Source organism: Lampetra fluviatilis, chromosome 5 (genome assembly GCF_964198595.1).
Source record: "Lampetra fluviatilis chromosome 5, kcLamFluv1.1, whole genome shotgun sequence".
Classification (NCBI taxonomy): domain Eukaryota; kingdom Metazoa; phylum Chordata; class Hyperoartia; order Petromyzontiformes; family Petromyzontidae; genus Lampetra; species Lampetra fluviatilis.
In genome coordinates, this window is record NC_136279.1 from 6932388 (window position 1) to 6957431 (window position 25044).

The 25044-nt window shown below is 38.5% G+C and overlaps 1 protein-coding gene across 1 annotated transcript in view; it reads left to right on the forward strand.

The window, feature by feature from the left end:
• Positions 1–967: 967 nt before the first annotated feature.
• Positions 968–25044, forward strand: part of LOC144932482 (uncharacterized) — a 65222-nt gene continuing 41145 nt past the window's right edge. Inside the window, exons 1-19 of the mRNA XM_078856597.1 lie at positions 968–1151; positions 1508–1592; positions 2933–3007; positions 3221–3268; positions 3835–3915; positions 4287–4373; positions 6521–6620; positions 7508–7626; positions 7907–8050; positions 9797–9951; positions 12159–12288; positions 14245–14337; positions 17182–17241; positions 18062–18141; positions 18249–18384; positions 20193–20300; positions 20905–21087; positions 22531–22761; positions 24741–24803. Of these exons, the coding sequence (XP_078712723.1) occupies positions 979–1151; positions 1508–1592; positions 2933–3007; positions 3221–3268; positions 3835–3915; positions 4287–4373; positions 6521–6620; positions 7508–7626; positions 7907–8050; positions 9797–9951; positions 12159–12288; positions 14245–14337; positions 17182–17241; positions 18062–18141; positions 18249–18384; positions 20193–20300; positions 20905–21087; positions 22531–22761; positions 24741–24803 (2151 nt within the window). The 5' untranslated portion in view covers positions 968–978. The remainder of the gene's footprint in view (positions 1152–1507; positions 1593–2932; positions 3008–3220; positions 3269–3834; positions 3916–4286; positions 4374–6520; positions 6621–7507; positions 7627–7906; positions 8051–9796; positions 9952–12158; positions 12289–14244; positions 14338–17181; positions 17242–18061; positions 18142–18248; positions 18385–20192; positions 20301–20904; positions 21088–22530; positions 22762–24740; positions 24804–25044) is intronic.

The following is a 25044-nucleotide window of genomic DNA, read 5'->3' on the forward strand; positions in this document are numbered from 1 at the left end:
TATGGAACAAACATTTCACGGGATTTAAAGATACTTAAACTAGTGTTACTGTGAGAAACCTGATTGGAAGTTTGTCGATTTACAAATACTAATTCTAGATTTGAAGCTTTCGTGACTGCAAGGATTCATACTCTTAGTTCTTTCGGTAAAGTCACGTAGGTAAAATTAATAAAAATAAAACAATAACGTCGTGATTTGTATTTTTTATTAATTTTACCTACGTGACTTTACCGAAAGAACTAAGATTACAAATACTAATTGTAATTTGGGGTAAGTATGAAATATTGTGAGAAAAAGATGTTTAAAAAATTGTAATTAGATGCATAAGTTTTTGAAATGGGTGCATGATTGTTTACATTCAGCATTACTGTAGTTAGATATGGATCAGACACTTGCAAGATTTGTAATGTGACCCAACTGATATTTGGTCACATTCTGATGGGTTTGTCAAAGACTTCACCTGGTTGTTATGCCCCAATTGCCTTAAATTTAACGGTAACATATTTGCATTATATTTATTTATGTTTTAATGTACTATACATTGTATAATTTTGTTAAAAACAGCTTGTAATTTCACAGAAACTAGCTGCGCTTCTTTGTATAACCCTCTGTAGCTGAGTGGATTGGACACTAGAGGGCCTCATATTACACACGAAGAGTACGATTAACTTAATTTCATGTGTTGCTAATTAAGGCGTACATAATGACAGCATTAATCAATTGTTTTGGGATTTTGCCACGAAACAATCAGATCCAACACAATGCAAATTGAATCCGATTGGAGCCGAATGGGATGTAGACCTGCTAAAACTGATGGGATATAGGTTCCAATGAGCCAAATCTCTGCATCCTTATTGTGTTTTGTTTTAAATCTGAAGGTTATCATGAAGAAAAGAGTGCAATTATGTCTTAGATCTGAGTTAAAGCTGACTTATTTACTTGGTGTGTGCTGCCCTTTGCTGCCTGATGACTCGGTTCATGTATGTGGATGACACGGGAAAGAAGAGAGACGGGCCTGCTTGGGATGAGGACCTGGACAGGCTGCCCACCTGGGCAGCAGGGGAGCTTGAATCGCCGCAGCTGAGCCAAGGCTTGTCCAGGGACGCACGGAGTCACTTGGCATTCTCTGACTCATGCCAAGAGCACCGCAGGTTTGTTTTACTTCAGAAAGAAGCATATGCACCGAAACCATTTGTGATGTATTTAATGATGATTTATCGCTTGACTTAAAGCTTTCGTGACTGCAGGAATTCATATTCTTTGGGTCTTTCGGTAAAGTCATGCAGATAGGCTCAAAGAAAATACCAAAAAGCAAAAACTACAACGTTTCGATCGCAACACAAGCGGTCGTCTTCAGGAAAAGGACGACTGCTTGTGTTGCGATCGAAACGTCGTAGTTTCTGTTTATTGTTATTTTCTTTGAACCTATCTTTGTGACTTTACCGAAAGACCCAAAGAATATAATGATTTATGTCTTAATTATTTATTTCTATGTTTTTTTTTTCAGAAAATGGAAGATATCCCAAGATCGGAGTTCGCAGTCCACCAACGCTATGCATAGGTCTACGGAAGATGACCCCACAACAATTAGTGTAAGGAAATAAGAAACCCCTGAATGTCAAATGACTCTAAAAACACATCTAAGCTGACGTTTTTATAATTTAATTATTTTGTGTCGACTCGTTCCATGAAGAGATCTTTTCATTTTCGCATGATGCTTAGTCTGAAAATTCCTGTGTTGCATAACGGATGTTTAATTCCATTTGAAAATGCAGAAAAGAAACAATAACATGTACTCTTTGGTTCTTGTGGTAAAGTCACGTAGACATAAATTAAATAATATAATACGACGTTTCAATTGCAACACAAGCAACCATCATCAGGTACAAATGAATGAGAAAGCAAACCTAGTAAACTTGGAAATATAATGCAATACAACACAGAGAGTCGGCCAACACCACAGTCAACACCCCACCTGGTTGCTTACGTTCTTCCAAAGATTGCAAAATTTGAGAGAGAGGCAAAACATAGACACGGAGACACACAGATAGACACATAAGCAGAGAGAAACTCAGAGACAAACAGAGAGAGACACACACATAGGCACACAGAAAGACAACGTCTCTGTCGAGGCCTTAAATAGAGAGAGAGTGGGGGGTTGGGGCAGAGGGGGAGTTGTGTGGAATTCCTGCCCATAGGGGACGGACGAGCTGGACACTAGAAATCTAAATAAACAAGCACGGAGAGTTGTGTGGAATTCCTGCCCATAGCGGCCAGAAGAGAGAATGGACTTAGAAACAAGCATGGAACAAGCACGGTAGAAAGCAAATTTAGTAAAATTAGAAAATTGTAATGCAATGCAACACAGAGAGTCGGTTAGCACACAGTTAACGCATAGCCTGGTTGATTACATTCTTCCAAAGATTGCTGAATTAGAAGTTAAGTGTGAAACAAACAAGCATGGCAAACCCTCCCCGTAGAGGTGGTTCAAACTAGATTCGAAGCTTTCGTGACTGCAGGAATTACTCTTAGGTTATTTCGGTAAAGTCACGTAGAAATCAATTAAATTAAATAATAATAGAATACGACGTTTCGATTGCAACAAAAGCAACCATCATCAGGTACAAATGAATGAGAAAGCAAACATAGTAAACTTGGAAATATAATGCAATACAACACAGAGAGTCGGCCAACACCACAGTCAACACCCCACCTGGTTGATTATTTCTCATTCATTTGTACCTGATGATGGTTGCTTGTGTTGCAATCCAAACGTCGTGTTCTATTATTGTTTAATTTATTTCTACGTGACTTTACCGAAAGAACCAAAGAGTAATTCCTGCAGTCACGAAAGCTTTGAATCTAGTTTTGTAACATGTATTTAAGTTATGCAAAGTACAGTATGCAAATATAGAATTTGTAATTGTTTTAGGACCTGTCTGGGAGGAAACCAGTAAATATGGATGAAAGTGACTTTGAAAACCGATTGAACAGCTGGAATTTGGGGGTAAGTCATTTTGCATGTTCTGCTTGAATAACATTTACACTTGTAGCTGCAGCTAATAATGTGTATCCGTGCGGTTTTTCAACCAATTCAGTAACATGCCACAAAGACACTCCAAATATACGTCTGCATTATTTGACTTTGTTTAAGACTTTCTGTACTACCCAATATCTGATATGTCAAGGTCGTTTTGAAACCAATGTTTTGTGTTTTTAGATTGAAAACCCAAGGTATTTGCGTGAAAAGCCAATACCTTTATCACCGGTGAGTCACAGTTGCAGAATGTTATATGTGTTGATTGCTTTTCATATACGATTTGTTCAAGTTACAAAATTACTGTCGGCATTTTACTGTTAGGTTAGATCTAAGGTTTGGAGAGTATCTGAAAACTAAAGGTTCTGTCAGTCACTTTCAGCATCAGCTAATAACAGTAGGGAATTGGAGGCAGTATACTACATCTTGCTATGTGTTTAATTGTGAATGCAGCACAGGGCTGTTCCTGTGTAAATGCAGAGCATATGGAATGGGTTGCAAAGCAACACAGACCTATGAACCTCATAGTTGGGAACCTGGTAGTAAATGTATTTGATTAGTGTATTCATCAGAACTGGTTCAGTGTACAAGAGGGCACCAAATAACTGGTTCATTCAAGTAATTTTTTTTTATTTGTGAGAAGTTTAAAAAAAATGGTGACATTTTTCTAAAGTATCTCAGCTGTATTTGGTTAAAATGACAGCAGAAGCTAAGGTATGAATTCTTCGGTGTTTTTGCTGGAGGGAAATCCATAACAGCTTTTCATTCGTATTGTTACTGTGTTTCCACGAGTCCAGATTGTACCCAGGAAAGGCTCTCGGAAAATGGACCCATTATTACCTGATGCTGAAGCTTTTCATACGAAGTATCAAAAAGAGGTAAAAAATAACAATGTAATTAAGATTAAATGTATTACTTGTAATTTAGACATTGTTTTGTGACATTATTTACATTTCCTGTAAGTTATTGAAATAATTATCAGCATTCCTGAATATTGATACAGTAGAGTACTGTCTTGTTAAAGTCATAATAAAATTACATCCATTTATAACAATTGTATATCTTTTATCTAGTATGTTCGTACACTTACCATTTTTATAAAACAGACCCATTTTCCAAATTGTTCTCCAACTGATTTTCATTGTGCAGCCAAGAGGAAGCTCCATGCAAGTGGTATGGCTGTAGTCCTGTCACTACACACCAACCACCACCACCACAGTGAGACTACTTTATTGCTTGTCTGATATAGATGGGGCTCAAGATGAAGGCCATGGAGGAGCAGTTCCAGACGGAGCAAGTTGCAATGCAACTGAAGCACGAAACTCACGTACAAGAGGTGGAGCGCCGTGTCTCTCCGCGATTCCTACTTTCAGGCGCATTTCAGAATGCGCCAAGAGGGAATATCATAAATCTACCTTGCCTTCAGTGGTGCACATTGGTGGAACTTTGGGCATTTATGCAAGATTAGTTATGACTTTAGACAGACAATAGCCTGTGTCACCAACAAAATAATAAAATAACATTTTGGTCTATCGGCCTATGAGCCTTGTGAACTAATTATTTTCAGCAGCATTTATATTAGCAGGCAATCTAATACAAATCATTAGCAGAGTGTCCTCTTAATGAAATGCTGTGATGTTGTCTGGTGTTAGAGGAAGGAGCTCTCTGCAAACATTGTAGGGCCTGGTAAACTGACCTAGGGCAATTTATCATTACAATTACATTTCTGTTTGTTTAATTATATTATTACAGTAAAAATTATACTGTAATTACTATAATTGCAACTATACACAAAGGAGACTCGTTTATTATGAAGGAGGGATAATTCCAGCTGGTCAATATTGATGGAGTGGCAGCCAATGAACAGAACACATCCGAGAGGATGTCCACCAAGGAGATGGAGCCATGAATTAAGCTCGTGTGCAGGTGTTGGGCAGATTATGATATCGCAGCATCGTGAGCGATGTCGACGGCTAGGAAGGACTTCATTTACCAGGAGATTGACCAAAGCTGTTGGTTCCAATTCACAATTATACTTTAGCACAGCAAAACAAATGAAAATCAACCATTATGGTAGCATATCCACCTGCCCACCCGTGGTTGGTGGTCTTTGTTTCAAGTTGGAAGGATTTAACACCCTGTGTAGTGCACGTAAGGCATGTCAGTGTGATACTGGATCCATGCCAGATGCCCGGGGTAGAGGATACCACCTGTGTGGCTTTAATTAGTGTGGTCGTTTTGAAGGTATTGTCAGCTTTTGTTCTCGTGCTAATTGCAAGCACATTAATTTTGTCATTTATAAAAAAAAACAACGTATAAGCCTTAGATCCATAAACAAAGAAACACATGTAATTAAATTATACTTTAATTTAAACAAATTGGTACAGAATGCTGACATTTTTTAATTCAGCAGGCCTGATAATGTCATGAAGGCTTGGTAATGAACTTAAGATTTTAATTGTAAAACGATAATGTTACGTGAATCATTGGAACCTAAAATAACGTACTATTGGTACATGACATTAAAAAGGGTATTTGAATTTTCAGTACAGTGTTTTCAGTACTTTCACCATTTCTATGACCCTACATTTTTCAGTCTGATCTGTACCTATCTGCTTAGGTATATCTTTTGTTTGGAGGTACAAATTATTAACTTCTGGGAAATACCAGCAGGGTCTCGATGTGCCTCTGATTATCCAGCTAGCTGCCCTGGATTCCATTTAGATGTCCTCATGGGGGTTCAGAGATGACATTCTGGGTCACCTTTTTAATTGTTAACCTTCGTGTTGCATGGGAGGCGACCCGCGGGAGACCAAACGACAGGCTTATTAAGGCGAGCTGAGATGGTGCGGATGCTGGGCCACACTTGTGTAATTATAGCAGATGACCTTTCTCCCACCCTTCACTAATCCGAGGTCTGATGCAAGTGTGCGCTGTCTGCAGCGGTTTATTAAGAATGCTGCCGCTTAATCGGTCTCTCTGGGAGTAGGGACTTGCTTGTAGCGCTACATTTGCAATGAATGCACCATGGCAAACTGTGAAACTGGAACGAACCTTAAGTATATGTGTGTGTGTTCAAACCTTGTTATGATGTTGCTGAGCACCATCGTTTAGCATTTCTTTCGAGATTGCAGCAATTTTTACGGCTGTTTTGTCCTTGTATATAGGTATATCTGCATTTTGGGTCCAAATATAACATGCCATTTTGGATGTATATTTTAATTAAAGTATTTATCATAATTCATCATAATTAAAGTATGCATCATTAAACTCAAAACTGTCTCCATTCTCAAATAAGCAATAGGTATTGCTCATATCTCTTCGTGATCTTGAGCAAGTAACTTAAATTTCACATTCCCATGGTCATGGCCAGATGTTTCCACTGACAGTGTTATCATGAACTTATATTGTTACAATAATGCTACATTTGTATGGTTATAGTAGTGTAATTCGTGAATTTAAACATCGATGTTGTTGTGGCAGATTTTGGATGGAAAAAAAAGTGAACTGGAAGAACTGAATGCAGTGCATCAGAATAAACAGAAGGAGGCTGCAGATGCAGTCAGAAAACTGGAAAAAAAAGGTGAAAGGTCAAGTTTCACAGGACAGTATTGCCTCGTTATTTTCGAGGGATATATGCTCGTGTAAAGCAAATTTCGAGGATAATGATATTGGCCTACGAAAACCTTTACCGTAAATAAATAGGTAAATCTATTATATACAGTAAAACCTTGGATTGCGAGCATAATTCGTTCTGGAAACGTGTTTGTAATCCAAAGCACTCGCATATCAAATCACTTGTATATCAGTTGTGATCACGTGACGCTCGGCAGACAAAGCGTATACACGTGCTACTCGTATTGCAAGACCTCGCTCGTTTATCAAATTAATATTTATTAAACAAATTTGCTCGTCTTGCAAAACACTCTCAGACCAAGTTACTCGCAATCCAAGGTTTTACTGTACATGAAAATTATAATACAACAAAATAAAAATTGGTTAGAATAAACAAAGTGAATAAAAATAAATCTTAAAGTATTAAAATAGTTTTAAAATGAACTTACCTTAAATTATGATGATGCTGCACAGCCAAATCACTGTATCTCATAGCTTTGTCTCACTTTATTGCATCACATTCTCTCTCATCACTTTATCTCATCACTTTATTTCTCTCTCTTTCTCGATGCAGTCGTGTAGAGTTCCAGATGCGATTCGCGGATAGCCGAAATGACGGATAGCAATTTCGTGAATACTATATGATACATTTTCCTGTTTGTCTGCAATTTGTACAATGAGCTAATGTATATTTTATAATGACCTGTATACTCTGATTCTCAATTGATGAGATATTTCATGGAATAATTCATTTTAAGAAATAGGCTAATTTCCGAGTTCAATGTTACAAATACTTGATGCTTTAAAGATATGAACAGCCAATGAAATCTCTGCAAACTCGTCGGCTTGTTGCAGTTGATGTATTGGTACAAGAATCACATGTTGTCCGAGAGACCAAGGACAAACAGATTGAAGAGCTAATGAAGATGATAGGTCAGAGTGGGAAGAACCTGAAAAATGACTATGAGAAAAAGGTGGGCCAATATTTTATCTGTTTAATATATACTGTATCTGCTTGTGTAAACATATCTATTTTTATGTTCATAGGAGATTGAATGATAGAAAAATGGCATGTATTTATCTCTTGGGAATAAAATTATTTCATGAGGATGCAAGGATTTATCCAACTTAAAATATTATACCAGAGCCCTTTGCACAACCTCGTTTCACAATGTCAAGTGTTATCCTCTCATATGTGTGAGAAGCCTTAGGGCGGCAGCCAGAAACTGGTATGATGTAACCCCTTTATATCAGCTGAATGAAGCCATAGCCAGCCTGGAGCAGGAGCGCCTGGAGCTGCAAAAACATCACACGGGAAGCATCCAAGCACTGCTGGATGAGACTAACATGCGGTTGGCGCATATGGAGGCCGAGCACAAGGCACACGCCCTCCTAACTGTGAGTCGACGTGCGCTGTGAGCTGGGTAAAATGTTACCTTTTGTATTTTGTTTCTCTGGCCGAGTGGCGCTGTGGTTGGAGCTGATTCACGGTTAAAAATGTTTGTGGCGTTGATAGGATCAGAGGTCGATTCAGCTCATCATTCCCCCTGCGCTTAACAAAGTAACTTTTTTTTATTGACATAGTTAACAGTGGTTATCCTAAGGGCACAATAGAAAATGTGGAATTTAGACCACTGACTGAGCGACTTGGAGATTAGTACTGACTCATGCTCATTTGAGAAGGAATAATTTTGTTTGAATATTTATAATTTTGACAAAAATATAAATCATGCATGTTTAAGAGAGCCTTCATATGTAGTATATTTTAAAGAAGTTAAGTAAATGTTTTTACATTGATAGGGTATATTGTACTGTCTTGACTTAAAGCTTTCGTGACTGCAGGAATTCTTATTAATGGGTCTTTCGGTAAAGTCATGTAGATAGGTTCAAAGAAAATAATAAAAAAATATTGTTATTTTAGTTTTTTTGTTAATTTCTTTGAACCTATCTACGTGACTTTACCGAAAGACCCAAGAATATATTGTACTGTTTCTAGATTTGAAGCTTTCGTGACTGCAAGGATTCATACTCTTAGTTTTTTCGGTAAAGTCACGTGACTTTACCGAAAAAACTAAGAGTATATTGTACTGTCCTTGAACATATATTAAATTTGTCTCAATAATACTTTACTTTGGATTGTAATTGTAAAGATGATTAAATAAAAATGACGTTACTAAAACATCAAAAGGGTGCAAATCAAATATGCATAAATTCAATACCACATTACTTTCACGTACCACTCATCCTCATTATGCTGTCCAACATTTTATTGAGTGGCATGGGATCACTTGATAAATAAAACATTGCCACCGCACTGTTGCTTCAGCATGCGAGGCAAGCCAGAGGGGCACCGTGGGACACACCACAGCGCATTATCCATCCAGACAATTATCTCCCGACATGCAATTGAAGGCAATATTGAATTTATGAATTTCAGAGCACAGCACTTTAGTGTATATTACATTCTGTCCTTTGTATTTCTGGCCATGCAATTTGATATTTGGAATAGGAGTCGTAAAAATATTCGAAATACTTTTAAAATGTTTTACATGTTGTGCCAACCTTATATAAGGCTTATTTTGAAGAACCACATAATTTTGTTATGCAAATTGTTACTTTGTTACTAATTTACATAAATTATGGGGTGTTACATATACATCGAATGCTAATTTAGAGATCAAGATTGTAATAACAAAATAGAACAAATTAGAAAATACAAGAGAAAAAATAATTCCTCATTGAAACAACAACACCCGTTTTTTAATCTTTCAGAGCCAGGATTTTCAGGTAGGGGGGGGGCAACACCCGTTTGTCATAATTATTGAATTACTGAGCATATTAATTGCTACTTGCCTACTGATTTGGGTACTTCCATTAAAAAAGAATGTGCTGCAATAAGCATGGGGCTGTGTGTAATTGTAATATCCGGTATTGAGAACAAACAGTATAACATATTAGAAAGTGACATTTGAATTTGAATCTCGTCGTCACGTTCAGTCAATTTAACACGTAGGCTTTCGCGACCAGCAATGGCGGAGCCAGGATTTTCAGGTAGGGGGGGCAACCCCTCCAGAAATGCCATCGTAATGTTGACCTCTGTGTCTGGTGGACCCAAACTGATCACCGTTCCACCACCACCGCCAGGGCAACGTTAAAAAGGAGCTGGAGGCCCGTGTGGAGCAGCTGAAGGCAGACGGAGAGGTTCAAGTTAAACAGAAGAGCCGTCTGGAGCAGGAGAATGCAGAACTAACTCACAGGAACCAGGCCCTCTCCCGGGAGCTACAGGACGTGAAGGGTTGGTGAGCTCTTTGCACGAACAATCAGGTCATGATTCAGGATCACGACTCGATTCAATAATGAAATCTTTGTCTCATTTTCACCATCTCGTTTTTATTTGTGTCTCGTTATTTTCTATATTATTTGGACAGTTTTGGTACTCCAATAATATGTCAATGTAACGTTACCATGTCAGTTGCATTTAGTTGGCATAAGCTGTAAATAATACATTCTTGCACGTAATTATTTGATGCTTGTATTGTGAGTCTAAGCCTCGATTTAAATTGATCGATCAATGCATCTTTATAAGTCCATTGGCAAATAATGCATTTCACATTATTATAAAATATTACACGTAAAGTAATATAACTACAGGACATTACTTAACACAAGTCTTCTGCACTGTAATTGTAATGTTCATTGCCTGTCATTGGTGATCATAAATACATCAAAATGAACAATACGAAATACATCTATATACGTAATGACAGACATATATAATTAGCATTTGTGTAAAGTATATTGAATTCCTTCTTAACTGATTAGAAGGTCATAGAGCTGTCAATATAGCAGTGGCCTTACCATGGATGAGGGGAGCTAATTAATGTGTAGCTAGCAACAGTGGCTGTGGCCCAATCATCAGGAGGGGCTGCATTTGTGAGTGGATCAATGAATGAGTCGCAAGATTACTCCAAAGCTGTCCTCTGATGTTGGCTAATATTGGTCTTTCAATGCATCTCAACCTCAGACTTGAATACACAGTGAATTAACATACTGTAGGGATTACATTCGACACATATTATTCACAACAGAGGAGGTGAGTCTTGTACATGGTTATGTGTTGCACTGTGATTGCGTTTGCAGTTACTATAGGTTACTGTAATGGTAAACGATGATTATCTAGACTTAAAACTTTCATGACTGCAGGAATTCATATTCTTGTTTTTTTTCAGTAAAGTTGCGTAAATAGAAAATAAACTCCTTAAAAACGGTTTTTAAAAACAACGGTTTTATTTACAACTTCGTTTAACTCGCCCTCGAGAAGTCCGTCAATGATGCTGCGCCTGCTACCACAACAACGCTTACTTGAATTAATTGATTACTTGATAAATGAATCTTGAATGTACAACTTTTGCTTGTGAGGGTGCCCGTAACTCGTTAACACGGAGCAGGCTCGCCTGAGACACGTGGCGCCTGCTTCTTGGGCGAGGTCATTCGAGAGTTTAGGGACCGCGGCGTTTTTGACCTACCCAAATATGTATTTAATTAATAAGCCGTCCATACAAAATGTTAATTGCTTTAAAAGAGCCAATTAATTGATTCATTGATGCCGCTTTTGATACAGGCATGCATTGTCACCGGATCTGAGTACGTGTGCAAAATTTGGAATTCGTTGGACAACAGGAAGTATACTGAATTTTGATTACAAGATTTGACCACCACAAACATAGGAGTCAAGTGAAGTAAAACCGTTGAACAAAATAAAAAAATGAAAATAGAATAAAAATAATAAGATAAATTAAAAACAAAAATAAGCTAAAAGAAGACTTTTATATATTATTTATTTATTTTATTTTTATCTTCTTTTTTTATATTTACGTGACTTTACCGAAAGAACCAAGAATATAATAATTATCTAATTACAAATTTAGTGGAATTCGTTTAGAATTATTGCTACTTTTAAAGTGTATTAATTTAATCCAATATATGTGGATATTGCACAACTGCTATAGCTTTTATTTTACTATTTTAGAACCAGTCAAGACAATAGAACTGTTGGTGGGTACAAATGTTTTTGATAATTTATAATGAAAGACAAACACATCAGCAGAAAATAATGGCGATTTGGATTTTTTTTTGCCAATAATTTGTGATAACTACTTTCATCAACAAACGAAAATGAATTAGACCAAACGAGTTTGTATGTGTTTTTTTACAAGAATTTGCACAGAGACCATGTAATAGATTGCAGAAACTCATTACAAAACAAGAAAACTGTAAAACCAGAATAATAAAAAACACGTCTTATTTTAACTATACATTGGATTGAAACTGATATGCTATAAAAAGCATAACCAGAAATGTCACATAGAAGCACTTGTGTATGCGATCAGGACGCTACGTGATTGTGCTGCGGCATAGCGCGGTGTGTGGCACAAGATGATTTCATGATTGGACACTCTACGTTGAAGCACTGGCGGTCAGTCAAGACAGGTCTCCTTGCCTGTAGGTTCGCTGCAGCACAGAGTGACACAGAACAGCTCTCTCAGGAGCACGCGCACAGCGTGAAGCAGCTGCAGGCCCGGCTGGAGGGCACCATTAACTTCCTGAAGCAGGAGCATGCGGTGGCAGCCGCCAAGGTAAGGACGTCATGCTCAGCTGTGCCTTTAAAGCCCCTCCCCACCCGTTCTTACCAATTATCAAGTAAAAGTGTCTCCCTGCTCAAGTGAGCCTGGGGTGGTGCTCATCTCTGTCGGTGGTCCTAAGCCAGCAGTGTGAGTTTCACACGCCTAAAGAGAAAGCCAACGTACACCGTGGAGATGGGGTGACGAAATCAGCATATGTGCAGGGGCTAGATGCTTTGTTGCATCGTGGGACTGAGATATGGAGATGGCTTGGCTAGGTCTTCGTCCAGCAGTGGATTAAGCATGGTTGATGATGATTGTGAAAGCTAGTTTTACCAAAGGCCAACCTGTTGGCTTACCACAAAGTAATCCATATTTTATCGGTCTGTGTTGACTTTCGACTGGAGTTTGAAAAGGCAGCCTTCCGGTAATGATTCGAGTGCTCAGCCACAGTGACACCTGGCGATTGCTAATAACTACAAGCATATTTAGTTATGTAAAAAAAACCTCATAATAGTCTTGAAGTAAGCGGAGATTTGAAAGGTTAAAGGGGATTTTTTGTTAATATCGAGAAGCAGATGTCAACGACCGCATTGTTATTGATCAATACATATTGTTGATAAATTAATCAGCTGCATTTCCTTTCATTAGTGTGCACACAGTGCTGATTGCTTCTGATGCCACCGTTCGGGATGTGAACTATTTACAATCAGTACTGTACAGTGTTTCCTTTGTTTTAGGGAATGCCGAGCCACTGAATGACATCACATTGCATTGCATGGGGTCGAAAAAATACACCACAGCACATTTTTAAGCAAAACAACCAAATGTATTTTAATGCTGCTGCTTTTTTTAAAGTGCATAATAAGCTTTATGTTTATCTGACAAGCAATATATTTGGATGTGGGTCATTGTGGGAATGCGTATTTGACAACACTGTTGATAAAAAGCCATTGTTTTCTGAGAATATTTATTTCAAATGGCAGTGCTTTTGCACACATGTAATCTGCTCAAAAGTACAATACCTATTCATTGTTGGAGACAACTATTATTATAGGGGTCGCAGAGTCAAAAGCATAAGTGTTTTCCATAGAGTAGTTCGTGATGAGGGTTGTCCACACAATGGTTTGTGACTACTCCTGGAAGAACATTTTGAGCAGTGTATTAATCGTGCAGGAAATGCCCCTGTTTGAATGCAACCATCGTGTGAAGTTATCTGTGTGGACACATTGCACTGCTTGCTGTTCGTTACGCTGGACATAGGCACTGCAATAATTTTACATAAAACCAATGAACCTCCGATTCGCACAGTTAGCTATGTACGGTGTGAAAGGAGTGCAACAGACATACATACTGCATGAATTATGTGTTATTATTCGGTTGGTTATGTTAAACATAGTTTTTCTGTTCATCATTTTCATTCACAACAGCTTAAATGTTAGGTTTGTAATAAGGGCGTAATTCAATCCTTCATATTGCGTTAATGTAAAATCAAACTATATTACAAAAAATTAAACCCACTTAACGCTCATTGAGTTGTTTTATGTATACTTATAATACTGTACCTGTTTCATCTAGCTCATTTTGTTGTCATTTTTGAGAATTAACTTTGTTGAATAAATATGTAAGAGGTTTTTTTTTCATAAGGAGGCTCATTGTGAAATTTATTAATGATTGGAGTTACATGTGTCCTGTTATGGCAGGGATTGGTACCCTTTTGGAGGCAGAGTAAGTAGTTAAATGATCTTTAACACAAAACTCCATCCTGCAGAGCAGTGGACTTGGCATTTCAGGGGCAGTCCAACGTTGTGTTTTACTCCAAGTAATGGTACTTGGTAAGGAATAAAAACAATAAAGTTTTCATACTAATTTGATGCTCTCCAGCTCAATAAAAAGGCAACTATTTTGTTTAGTGATTTACTACTACTTTTGAATAGGATTTGCTTGCACTTTCTCCTTGGTAATTTCCAGTCAGCAGCATTCAGAGAAGATCTGGAGATGAAAGTGAACATCCTAAAGCAACAGCTTGAGGAGGTAGAGCATCAGGGGCAACTACAATTGAAGGTAAACAAACAACCTCACTCAGGCTTTCCCGGGTTTTAACTAAGATGCATGTAATAATTCATTGATAAAAGTTTATTCTTGCATCTATTTGTGCATGTGAGTATCAATTATTTAGAATCTATGCAAAATACAACTATATTATATGCAAACCTTTCATGCTGATGGTACAAATGAGTCAACAAATTATACAAAAAAGAAACAATTCACGAACCAATACGGAAGTTAATGTAATCTCAGGAGAACAGCTTAATAATTACTGTAATCTAAGTAATTTTTGCATTGTGCCATGAGGTGCTTGTAACTCTTTTTAATGTTCCAACTAAGATTGGAAGTTTTTATGCCGTATCTTTGTTTTGTATTTCACCATTCTGTCTCTAAAACGGGTGGTGGGTGGATGGTCACTATGAACGAACTTTAGTGTAAAGTTGTGTTCTAATTAGGGACTTATTTGATTGAAAACTGGCCAATTTGATCCAAGGGTTACTAAAAGAACACACAAACCAGCACTAAAGGGACCTTCAGCATCCTGGCCCCCTACCCTCCCTAACAGAGCCGTTGTCTGAACCCTTTGGTCTCATTGCGACCCAAGGACATACTGCTTTCTACACGCCGAGCACAAGTGCTGAAAAACCAGCAGTAAATAGATGGCATAGTAGTGCACAAAGTATAAGCTTAAAGCACCTATAGATTCGTAGGGTTATTGCTTATTAAATCATACAAATGTATCTTTAGAAATCCGAGGGTAAATTATACGTACTCAATACTTTGAAATCCAGTATTATCAGTGGCATAACCCCAGGGATATACTGTTTTTTTTAGAAATGCATAAATCCTTTTACTTTGTTTAGCGTAAAAGGGTTATTTAAAATGGTCACACTGAACTCGTTTATTGGAAAATGGCTACTGTACTACATTTAAGGTGAATCACAGACATATAACACTTGACTAACAATCAAACAGACTACTTATCAGCTGCATAATAATATTGTTATTTCGGCATATCAGGCTTTTTTTCAAACCGCGCTACTTGATTATGCCTATAAGGCTTTTCCTATGAGTTGTATGAGGAGATGTTTTTAAAGTTTGACTATTGTAATATTTTGTAAAACAACCAAGACCTCCCATCTACATGATAATGTTCCAAATGTTTGCTTAACAGTATTTTAATGACAGTATATTGTCACAAGAATCACATTGTACATAGCTCACAACATTATTCACTTGTATTATTTTTCCATTTCAGCATCTACATTTCATGCCATTAAAATGTTTATTCTTATATTTTTGCATTCGGTAGTTTTTTATTGATAATATTTCAAGAAATGGATGCATTGCAGTATATAGTTCAGTATGATATTGGTACAATATACTTTTTAAAAAGTCTTATCAAATAGCCATTCTCCATAAAAGCTAAACTGGCAAGGGAATTCTGTAGATTCCCATTAAAAATAGTGCTCTTCTGTGTAAGGATCAGTCTCTTTAAATCGCACATCAGAGGTTAAATAACAAAGGCTTGACACTGAGCTGAGAGATTACCTCAAATAGGCGTCGTGCAGCACATCGCATGTTTTCATTAGAATTTTAACGAGCATTCTCATTAGACTTCAGTGTGTCCAAATGGGATTATAGCTGGCGGTAATGAATTCTATTTGACTAAGGGGGTAGAGTATTCATTAAGAGAAGCTTTAAAGTTTAATTGCTTATATTAAAAAATGGAAATGTTGTTTTACAAATGAAAATGTTACTTAGCCACAATGGATCTTCACATAATGGTTTTTTAAAGTACAATATGATCACGGAGTGTTGTGCTTCTTTCTGAGCCGCTCATAAATTATGAATGCCACGATGCCTGACTCATAATCTGGGATTAGGCCAGATGGATTTTCTTTTTCCACCCAAACCACCTCCCAACTTTTAGTCACACCACATCACCCCATGAAAATGACAGTGCAGTGCTGACAAGTGAGCTTCTGCAGACCCATTTTAAAGTGAGATAATGTATTCAGCGTGTCTCTGGGAAGCACAGTGTTTTGGCAACTCCAAGTTATAATTGACCTGCTGGGGAGCTGGAACCTTTCTTGGGCCTCGTGGGATCGCTGGCCTGGTGTCAGGCCTCCTATCCTGGCTGTCTGTCGGTCAGGCTACTGCTCAGATTGTGCCTGGCCACTTGGGAAGAGCAAAACAACGTCCACATCTGCTGTCTTTCTGGATTTATGAATTCTCTAATTTTAGTGTATTCATATTTGTGTGTGTTATATGCTGCATACTATTTATTTGTTTTTACAGCAATAATGAGTACAATGGCCAATACATATTCTCTATTTCATTGCTCTGATTTAGCACTGCAGTACTTATTAGTAGTGTAGACATTTGGTTTTGTTTACCACATCTATGATTTATAATATTTGCCTTGAGTCCATATTTATATTTGATGTATTCCTATATTTATTGTGTTTTGTGCATTTGTTATTAAGCTGATCCAATCTGTGTGTTGACAATATAAAGGTTAAAACATCCATAATAGAGGTTTTTGCGTTAGATCGTGTAAATCTATAAATGTGTCGTTAAAACCCGCCACCACCCGACACAGCCAACTAGTAAGGGTTGTCACGTAAACAGAACATTCCAATTCGTCACTAGTACAGTTTACGTGACAACCCTTACTAGTTGGCTGTGTCGGGTAGTGGCGGGTTTTAACGACACGTTTATATATTTACGCGCTCCAACCCAAAAACCTCTTATGGATGATATTGGGCGCCAAAGCCTACGTGTTAAACAGGTTAAAACATGTATTTGTTGGTTTTATATATATGTAATTTCTTAGCCACACCATGTTTTTTTCAGGAATCGGAAGCAATATTTCGGGAGGAAAAATTTCAGTTAGAACATCTTTATGAAACAAAGGTATGATGCATGCGTCACTTATAGAGGAATTTACTTGTCTTTTAACAAAAAACATTTCACTGTCAGAATTTAACCTGCCAATTATAATAAAATAATTAATTCAATTCATTCATATTTACCACTGCATGAGATTATTAAGGGGTGGTTATGTTATGGATCTATGTGTTCATAAATTTGTAGACTTGACACTGCTGGCTCAGAAATACTGACGAATGAGCATTGCCTCTCTCCCTTTTGAGCATGGAGACAATTACAATTATTATATGATCATATTTATAATTCTGTTATTTTTCAGTGCTCTACTATAGCTGTGAACTCCCAGCTCATCTTTAACTGAAGTGAATTGTAGATTTACTGATGCATTGGCAGTGATATCTGCATGGAGAATCCCTCATCCTGCTTTACTTGACTTTTTTCTTCCGAGATTATCTGGAGGATTGGAAGCTGGTAGCCAACAGTCAGATAAAATTGGCTGCTGCTTAGATCCCTATAGCATTCCTGCAATCCCAACCCTGGCAATATTACAGCCGTCTCAACATATATGGCAAACCCTTTGATGAACCGAACTGCATAAAATAAGATGCATAATTTAAACACAGGAGGGGAGACCGTAAGTGACTAGCGGAGGCAGAGGGTGAAAATGGCTCCTAAGAAGGCAGCAGGTCTCAAGAGATATGTGCATGTTGTGTGAGGTGGAGTCGAAGTTACTTACGTTGAGTTGTAAATTATTTGTGAGAGCATGAACAGAATGATTTTTTTTTGCATTTGTTAAATTATACAATTGGAATGTGCGCATTTAACCTTAATTATATTTCAACAGCTGAAATCTGCACAAGGCAAATTGGAGCAGGAAACGGAAGGTTGCCAAAAATCCATCACAGCGTTAGAAACTGCATTGAGGTTGGTTATTTATCTTTTTTATTGTATATAAATGGCATTCGTACCACCTGCGCAGATGTGCTGCTCTTTTTACGCATGTGGATTTAAGCAAAGGGCGTTCTGTGTAGGGACAAGGAGGAGCAGCTGAGAAAGGTGCGAGAAATGCAGCGCGTACAGGCACGGCAGGCCGACGCAACACTGGAGCAGCTCAGAAAGGAAGTGGAGCTTAACACGGAGAAAGTGTTGATAGAGATGAAACAGCAGGTTCACAATTGTCTTTTTATTTTGCAATGGGCACGCACTTGACACACACAATGAACATGTATGTTTGTTTGTTGATCTTCTTTCGCACCGTACGTAGCCAACCGTGATTGGATAAACCATGTATGCAGCACTGGGTGGACAGTTTGTATTCTTTCAGGATTGACCTGAACACTTGTACGAGGACACTCGTACAAGTGGATGTAATATTCAAAACTGTACACACAGGTCAATGACCCACTTTTTGTAGTGCCACCATCTAGTCACCTAAACCAGCAGGTTTAGAAGTCTTAACACATGTTTTGCAGTCTACCATCCCCTATCCAAAGTTTGGATGACAGATGTGGGGTACCACACCCAGCAATGCCACCTGCGCTGTCGTTTCGACAGACCTGGTTTCACCTGAGGACGGCTGCTTGCGTTGTGGCCGAAACGTCGTGAGAATTATTTTATTATGTTTTATTTTTATTATTTTATTACTTCCCTTCTACGTGATTTTACCGAAAGAACCAAGAAGATGAATGCCACCTTTGTCTAGGACCCTAACCAGATCTGACAAATAAAAGGCGAAGAAACTAGCTGTGCACGATTGTCTGAAGTGTTTTAGCCTGCGTTGAAAACAGTACCCCTTCATATATTGTATTACTTTGCTTGTTTACCCAGGAAAGCGTCACTGAGTGTCATGACAATTTCTTTGGTACGGTCCTGCCAAGTTTCCACAACGGACGGCAGTGATTCCGATGTATGTTCCAATTAAGCAATTTGCGAGAAATGTTATCAAATGTGGGCCATGATGCCTGCACACACTGGTCTGCTCTTGCAAACAACGTCACGGGATCTTCAACGTCCACTGTGAAGCAGACGGCATCTATATTGAGGGTTAGCACACCAGCAGTATGAACGAGGGCAGCCACCGGATTCGAACTGTGAATCTCTGCAACAAGCGGAAAATGCGATACCGATCGGCCATTTCACCACCCATCTGTAGTTCAGCTTTTTTGGCATGTCGCTAAAAACAAAATCACAGATCAATATTTGTTATACTGTCTTGACAGATGGTACATTGTTTGACATTCGGAAGTATAAACAAGTATGCAAGTTGAGAAAAATGTGTACAGTATTGTAAAATTGTGTCTTGTTAGTTTTGTCGGCATTCATCTTAAGATATCGACTCAGTTGTGTTTTTATTTAGTGAAGGATGCAACTCATTGGTTGTATTTAGGCTTTCCGTATATAATTTGAAGATGTTACTTTTAAAAAAGACTTATAAAATGAACCACCTCCGTTTATTGGTCAGGAAGTTTGCCCATTATTTCAGCTAAGCATCATCATCATAATCGTCAGCCACGGTAAATCCACTTCTGAATCAAGGCCTTTCCAAGTTTCCACCGTGCCTAAAAATAAAATGATTTTATATTTGCATATATATCTAGACAACTCTTGAATTTTTGTTTCTGTTTATTATACTTTTTCGACCTAAATCTTCATATATTGTTTGATTGCATATTTTTATCCAAACACATTTCTTATTTACATTTTAAGGTATTTATGCACGGTGTATTATGTATAATATATACATATATGTAGTATGCACGTTACATTATATTTGCTAATCCTGAAATATTTTTTTCTTTCTATAGACTTTTAAGTAACCAGGGGTGTATTCCACACTTACTAATTGATGTTGACAGAGACGTTGCTTTGATGCACGCTATGCATTTACTTTGGTGCCAAAACATCCTTTCATTGCTTCCAGCTGCCATGCTGGCCCCTGTAAATCCAATTTTTCGCTCATGTAATGTATTCTGTAGATGCAGAGGGTGGAGGAGGACCTCAGAAGAGCCAAGGCCGTGCGCGAGCGGCAGGCCGAGGAGTTTTCCCATCAGCAGCAAGCGCTACAGCAGCAGCATGAGCAGCAGGTGATGGCGCTTTCACTTGGCTGTCTCCTGGCACCGGTGGTGTTTGACATTTACCTGTGCCCATTGACTCCGTGAATGCCCGGTATAGCCACTTATATTGCGGTGAAGACTGCAGCGCTTATCCCTGCAGTTGTTTTGATTCGTTACACGACTGAGGCACCACCGGCGAATTGTTTTATAACTACATGTAGAAATGCAATTGAAAGACAAGGGAGTGTATTAACTCTTATCTTTTTCTCAGATTGTTATGCTTAGGTTTAAATTGACGTAAATATTTTAAATAATTATAAACACACCCACCAGTTATTCAAAATTATAACGATTCAATCATACCTGCATTGTGAATGTTAATAAAATAATAATGTTACGATAAACATTTATTAACGGACACTGCAAATGTGATGTCGATCTTAAGTTACTCGTACATTGCCAAAATTTGGTACAGCTCTTCTGGTTTCCGGCTACTATTTCCACTTAAGGTACGCTGTACAGGACGATAGCAACCACACCCAGCCTTCAAAGTAATCGCGCGCACGCACCCTCACGTCGTTCCACGCCGTCGCGTCGATGCGACGCAGCTCACCTATATCGGTCGTCCAATCAGCTGCGGGACGTGCGGCTCCATTGCGAAGAGGAGAAGTCTCGACTGCTGGAGCAGCACGCCACTCACATGGAGAGTGTTGCCCGCACACACGCCGCCACCCTCGAACAGCGCCAGCGCGATCTGCAAGCCACCGTGGCCGAGCGTGAAAATCAGGCCAGAGAATGGAGGCACAAGGATGCAGAGGTAAGTAATGTGCGACGCGCTGTAACACGTGCGCCACCACAGTGGCAAAATGGCAGCGTCATTGTTGTCGTTGTCATCATCGTGATGGTTGTAAATGGGGATTTGTTTGAGATTTTTTTTTTCTTTCGCCCGTACGGCAGAAGGGCCCAGCCATTTTTGAGCATTCGTTGCGCAGTTGTTGAGTGTGCGACATTTCAGGCGAAGGGGCCAACATAAATCCTTTCCAGATGCCTTTCTTTACTTATAGTCAATTTTGAGCACGCAACATTGTGCCAGTCCATAAAAAGATGTCTGCATTGCTATAACAGCGCAATTCATGTTACATGGAACTAAAAGATACCGTAGGCGTATTAAGGTTTTCTTTCATGGCCGCTTAAATAAAATGTCCTCATGGTCATCAAACATTGTCCGTGAAGGAGTATATTTAGTTAGCATTTGCTCTGAATCCGGAGATGCTATGCTTCCAATTAGATGTGACACGGCAAGGAGCGGCACCGTGTTGCAGCCCTCAAAGTGGCTTTTCTGCCGGGCTGGAGCTTGCCCCCCTGTTGTGCAACCATGAAACGTATCAATAATCCCTTCTGGCATGGAAAAAGCAAGCAGAAAATGGACAATAATGCTGCTGCTGAATTATAAATCATCTGGATATATTTCAAATAACACTTTCTTTAAAGTGTCTTATGTATCAAGTGTTTTCTTGGTGGGAAATGTCCAATTTAACTCCACACTCTTTGTGTTGAGGAATGTAGTTTGGGGTTTAAACAAGTGCTATTGGCCTTCTGCATTCATTGAGAATATAATGGATACAAAGTATACACCTATAAAACGTGGTCAAAGGAATATAGTGTTTTCTTTTAAATGCACATATGCATTTTAAGAAATTAAACTTTACAAATGTGATACATAGATTTGATGTACAGGTAGTCGTTTATTTATAGCATTGTCCTTGGCAACAGAAAAAGGACCCCTCCTGGCCTGTGCTTTCCCAGAGCTTAACTTAAAGAAAGATATTGTCATAATAATCCTATATCTGTGCAAGAGATACTGACTGTCTCAAGACTCTTTCGATAAGATCCTACTTAAGATGTTTCGCTCATTGCTTATTGAATACTGTGCTGCAACCGGAGTACCATTTGAGAAAACTCACACATAGGAGTGAATAACAACAACAAATATCCATGTAGATTACTTCGCAACCTATTTTCCTTCAAAGTGGGTGTCTCATGCGCAAGATGAAATCTGTGCGATCCACCAACCCCGCCTCCAGGGAGAGCTCCAAAGAGCTGGGTTGCAGACGTGCGCCACCATTCCTGGGCCATTTACAAGAGCGTTCATTCACTGGCAGGGCACCAGTGTTTGTGCATGAAATTGGCGACAATGAGTGGCTCACGGGTGTTGCAACCAAGGCCCTGCCACACAGCAATATGTTCCGTGCGTACACAGACTATAGCGCAGTTGGAAGAGACGGTGCTGAAGCTGCAGGAGGAGGTGGAGCAGGCACACTGCCTGCGCAAGCAGCAGCTAGTGGAGCTGGGGCTTCTGCGCGAGGAGGAAAAGCAGGCCACCCTGCTGCAACACGAGACCACCTGCGCCCAGATCCGAGCCGAGGCCGAGAGGACCACGCTGGACGCGCAAAAGCAGCACGCTGTTGAGATAGAGCAGGCTTCCGCCAAGGTGAGCTGCTCTTCTTCTCGACTGTGAGAGTTGACCCCAGCGTGTGTCACATCTATGGATCGGCATAAAACTCAGTTTATTATTACTATTTGTATGAGGCGGCGGAATTTAAATGAAGAAATGTATCCTTTCGTCGTGATGTGCCTCCTTACGTTCTGTGTTGAGAACATGTGTGGACGATCATAATGCTACTCTCCATACACTGTTCTTTGAGGACATTGCCACATTTATTATCTTCGTGTATATTTGTATGATTTTTTTTTGCATATTTTGCATTTGTCTACACAGGAATAGGAGAGACCAGTGTAATTTTGAACTTTTCATAAAAAAGCATGGAACTTTATGAGTCATATTTTGTGGAAATCGCATTTTGCAGTTCTGAAGTTCTTATAGATTATTCTCGATGGGTGGTAGGAATTCTGAGATCCTAACTTTTTTTAACGTGTAGTTGTAGCAGCAAATCTGTTTACATCATGTCGTTATATTTGTAACAGTTATGTAATACTGTCCAGATAGGTGTTTGTGTTCCAATTTTGGTCTAAATTAAAAATATAACAATAACCTTAAAACAATTGGATGTATTTGAAGTATCTTAATGAGCTCGCTTGACCTTCTTGTTTGATGCATTGTGAGTTATGTAAGTGCAGTGAATGCTATTCTAATTTGCATCAGAGAGTTATATTCGTAATTGAATTACAATTGCAACACACTTCAAGGCCACCCAGAAATGCGACTTATTGCCAAAGTAAATTGCACAAACACATTTGGCAATGTAACAGGCAGCACTAGCAGTGATTTAATAAAACCCATACTTTAATGTCACCCTCTCTAATTTCATCTCTACATATGAAGTGCGCTGGCCTTTACAATCTCATTAAACAGCACGGGCATGGTCTAGCCAGTTGACACACCTGTGGCGACAGGCTTTTAAATGGCCGATTACCTGGCGCGTTCATCCCCACCATTAGGTAAATGAACAACGCTATTTGGGAAAGGTCACCTTTCTTGCGTGCTGGGTGTGCCAGCAGGGTATGGCCAGCTTGTGTCCTTGATGTCAGGAAGCTTATTTGCTTCTGCCTGAGATTAAGGTGTCTTCACAAGAAATGTATTTCCTCTGAAGTGTTCTTTTTAATTCTTTTGGAGTCCACTGTGGCTTTAAAACGGTCGTTTGAATGTTTCTGTTAAAGCCATGATCACAGGCGTTTACTTTCAATGCCGCTAAATTCTTTAGGATCATGAAAAAAGCAGTTTTAATGTGTGACGATGTTACCATGCTGCTGGTAACTCCTTTCATCAACCGAGTCCAAGAATATAAGCACCGCCTAGCCAGGGCTGCTGCAGAAGGAGGAGAAATAGAACATGGCACACATTCCAAAAGTAATTCTCGTTACATGTGAAACTAATGAATGGTAAGTGTTGCAATTGTATACGTGTAACGTTACTTATATCTTGTTGATATAATTTTTTTGGTTATCATGTATTTTCAGTTTGGACCTGATGAATTTCAAACATTATTTGACTTTACTTGATTTGGCTTCGTCAGCTTCATTAGTGAAATGCTGTGTTATTTTCATATGCATATTGGCGATAATATGAAATGTAAATTTATGTTGCCAATTTCATAGGATAATGATTGTTTTTTATATAGGGAACTTTCACGAAATCCAAGGAACACAACCGTTCTGCTGTTTAATTGATGTTTTCCAATTAGAAATGAATTATAGCTCATACCCTACCAAGTATTTGGATGACAATTTAGAAATATTTCAACATTTAAATCTCAGTTTAATAAAAAATTACACATGCAAAAGTCACTTAAGTTGATTTGTATCGTCATTATTTGCTTCATTGGCATTGCTAATTGATTAAATTAATGTGTTCCTTAAAATTGTATTTAATGCGCTTCATATTTTAGGTGACATTTCTTTACATGCACTGAGTGGATTATGCTAATTTTTTTCTTACGATTCATATTATAGAGCACTGAAGAGCTAAAAACAATGGAAGTGGATTACTCCGCGAAACTCTCTCAGGCTGCAAAGGTGAGGCTTTAATTTTGTCGTATTCCGTGCTAGTCATTATTGGTGCTTTTAATCCAGAATAATGTGTTTTCAAGCAATAGGGTTATTCCACCTTCATTTAATTATTGTAAAATTATCAAAGATAAAAAAACTGAACCAGAACCTTCATAGAATCCTTCTTGTGTAAAGCACGAACACAGCTTTTAAAAAAATACCGTTACGTTTTTGTTCTATCTTCAAACAAAAATGTAATCTTTAATTC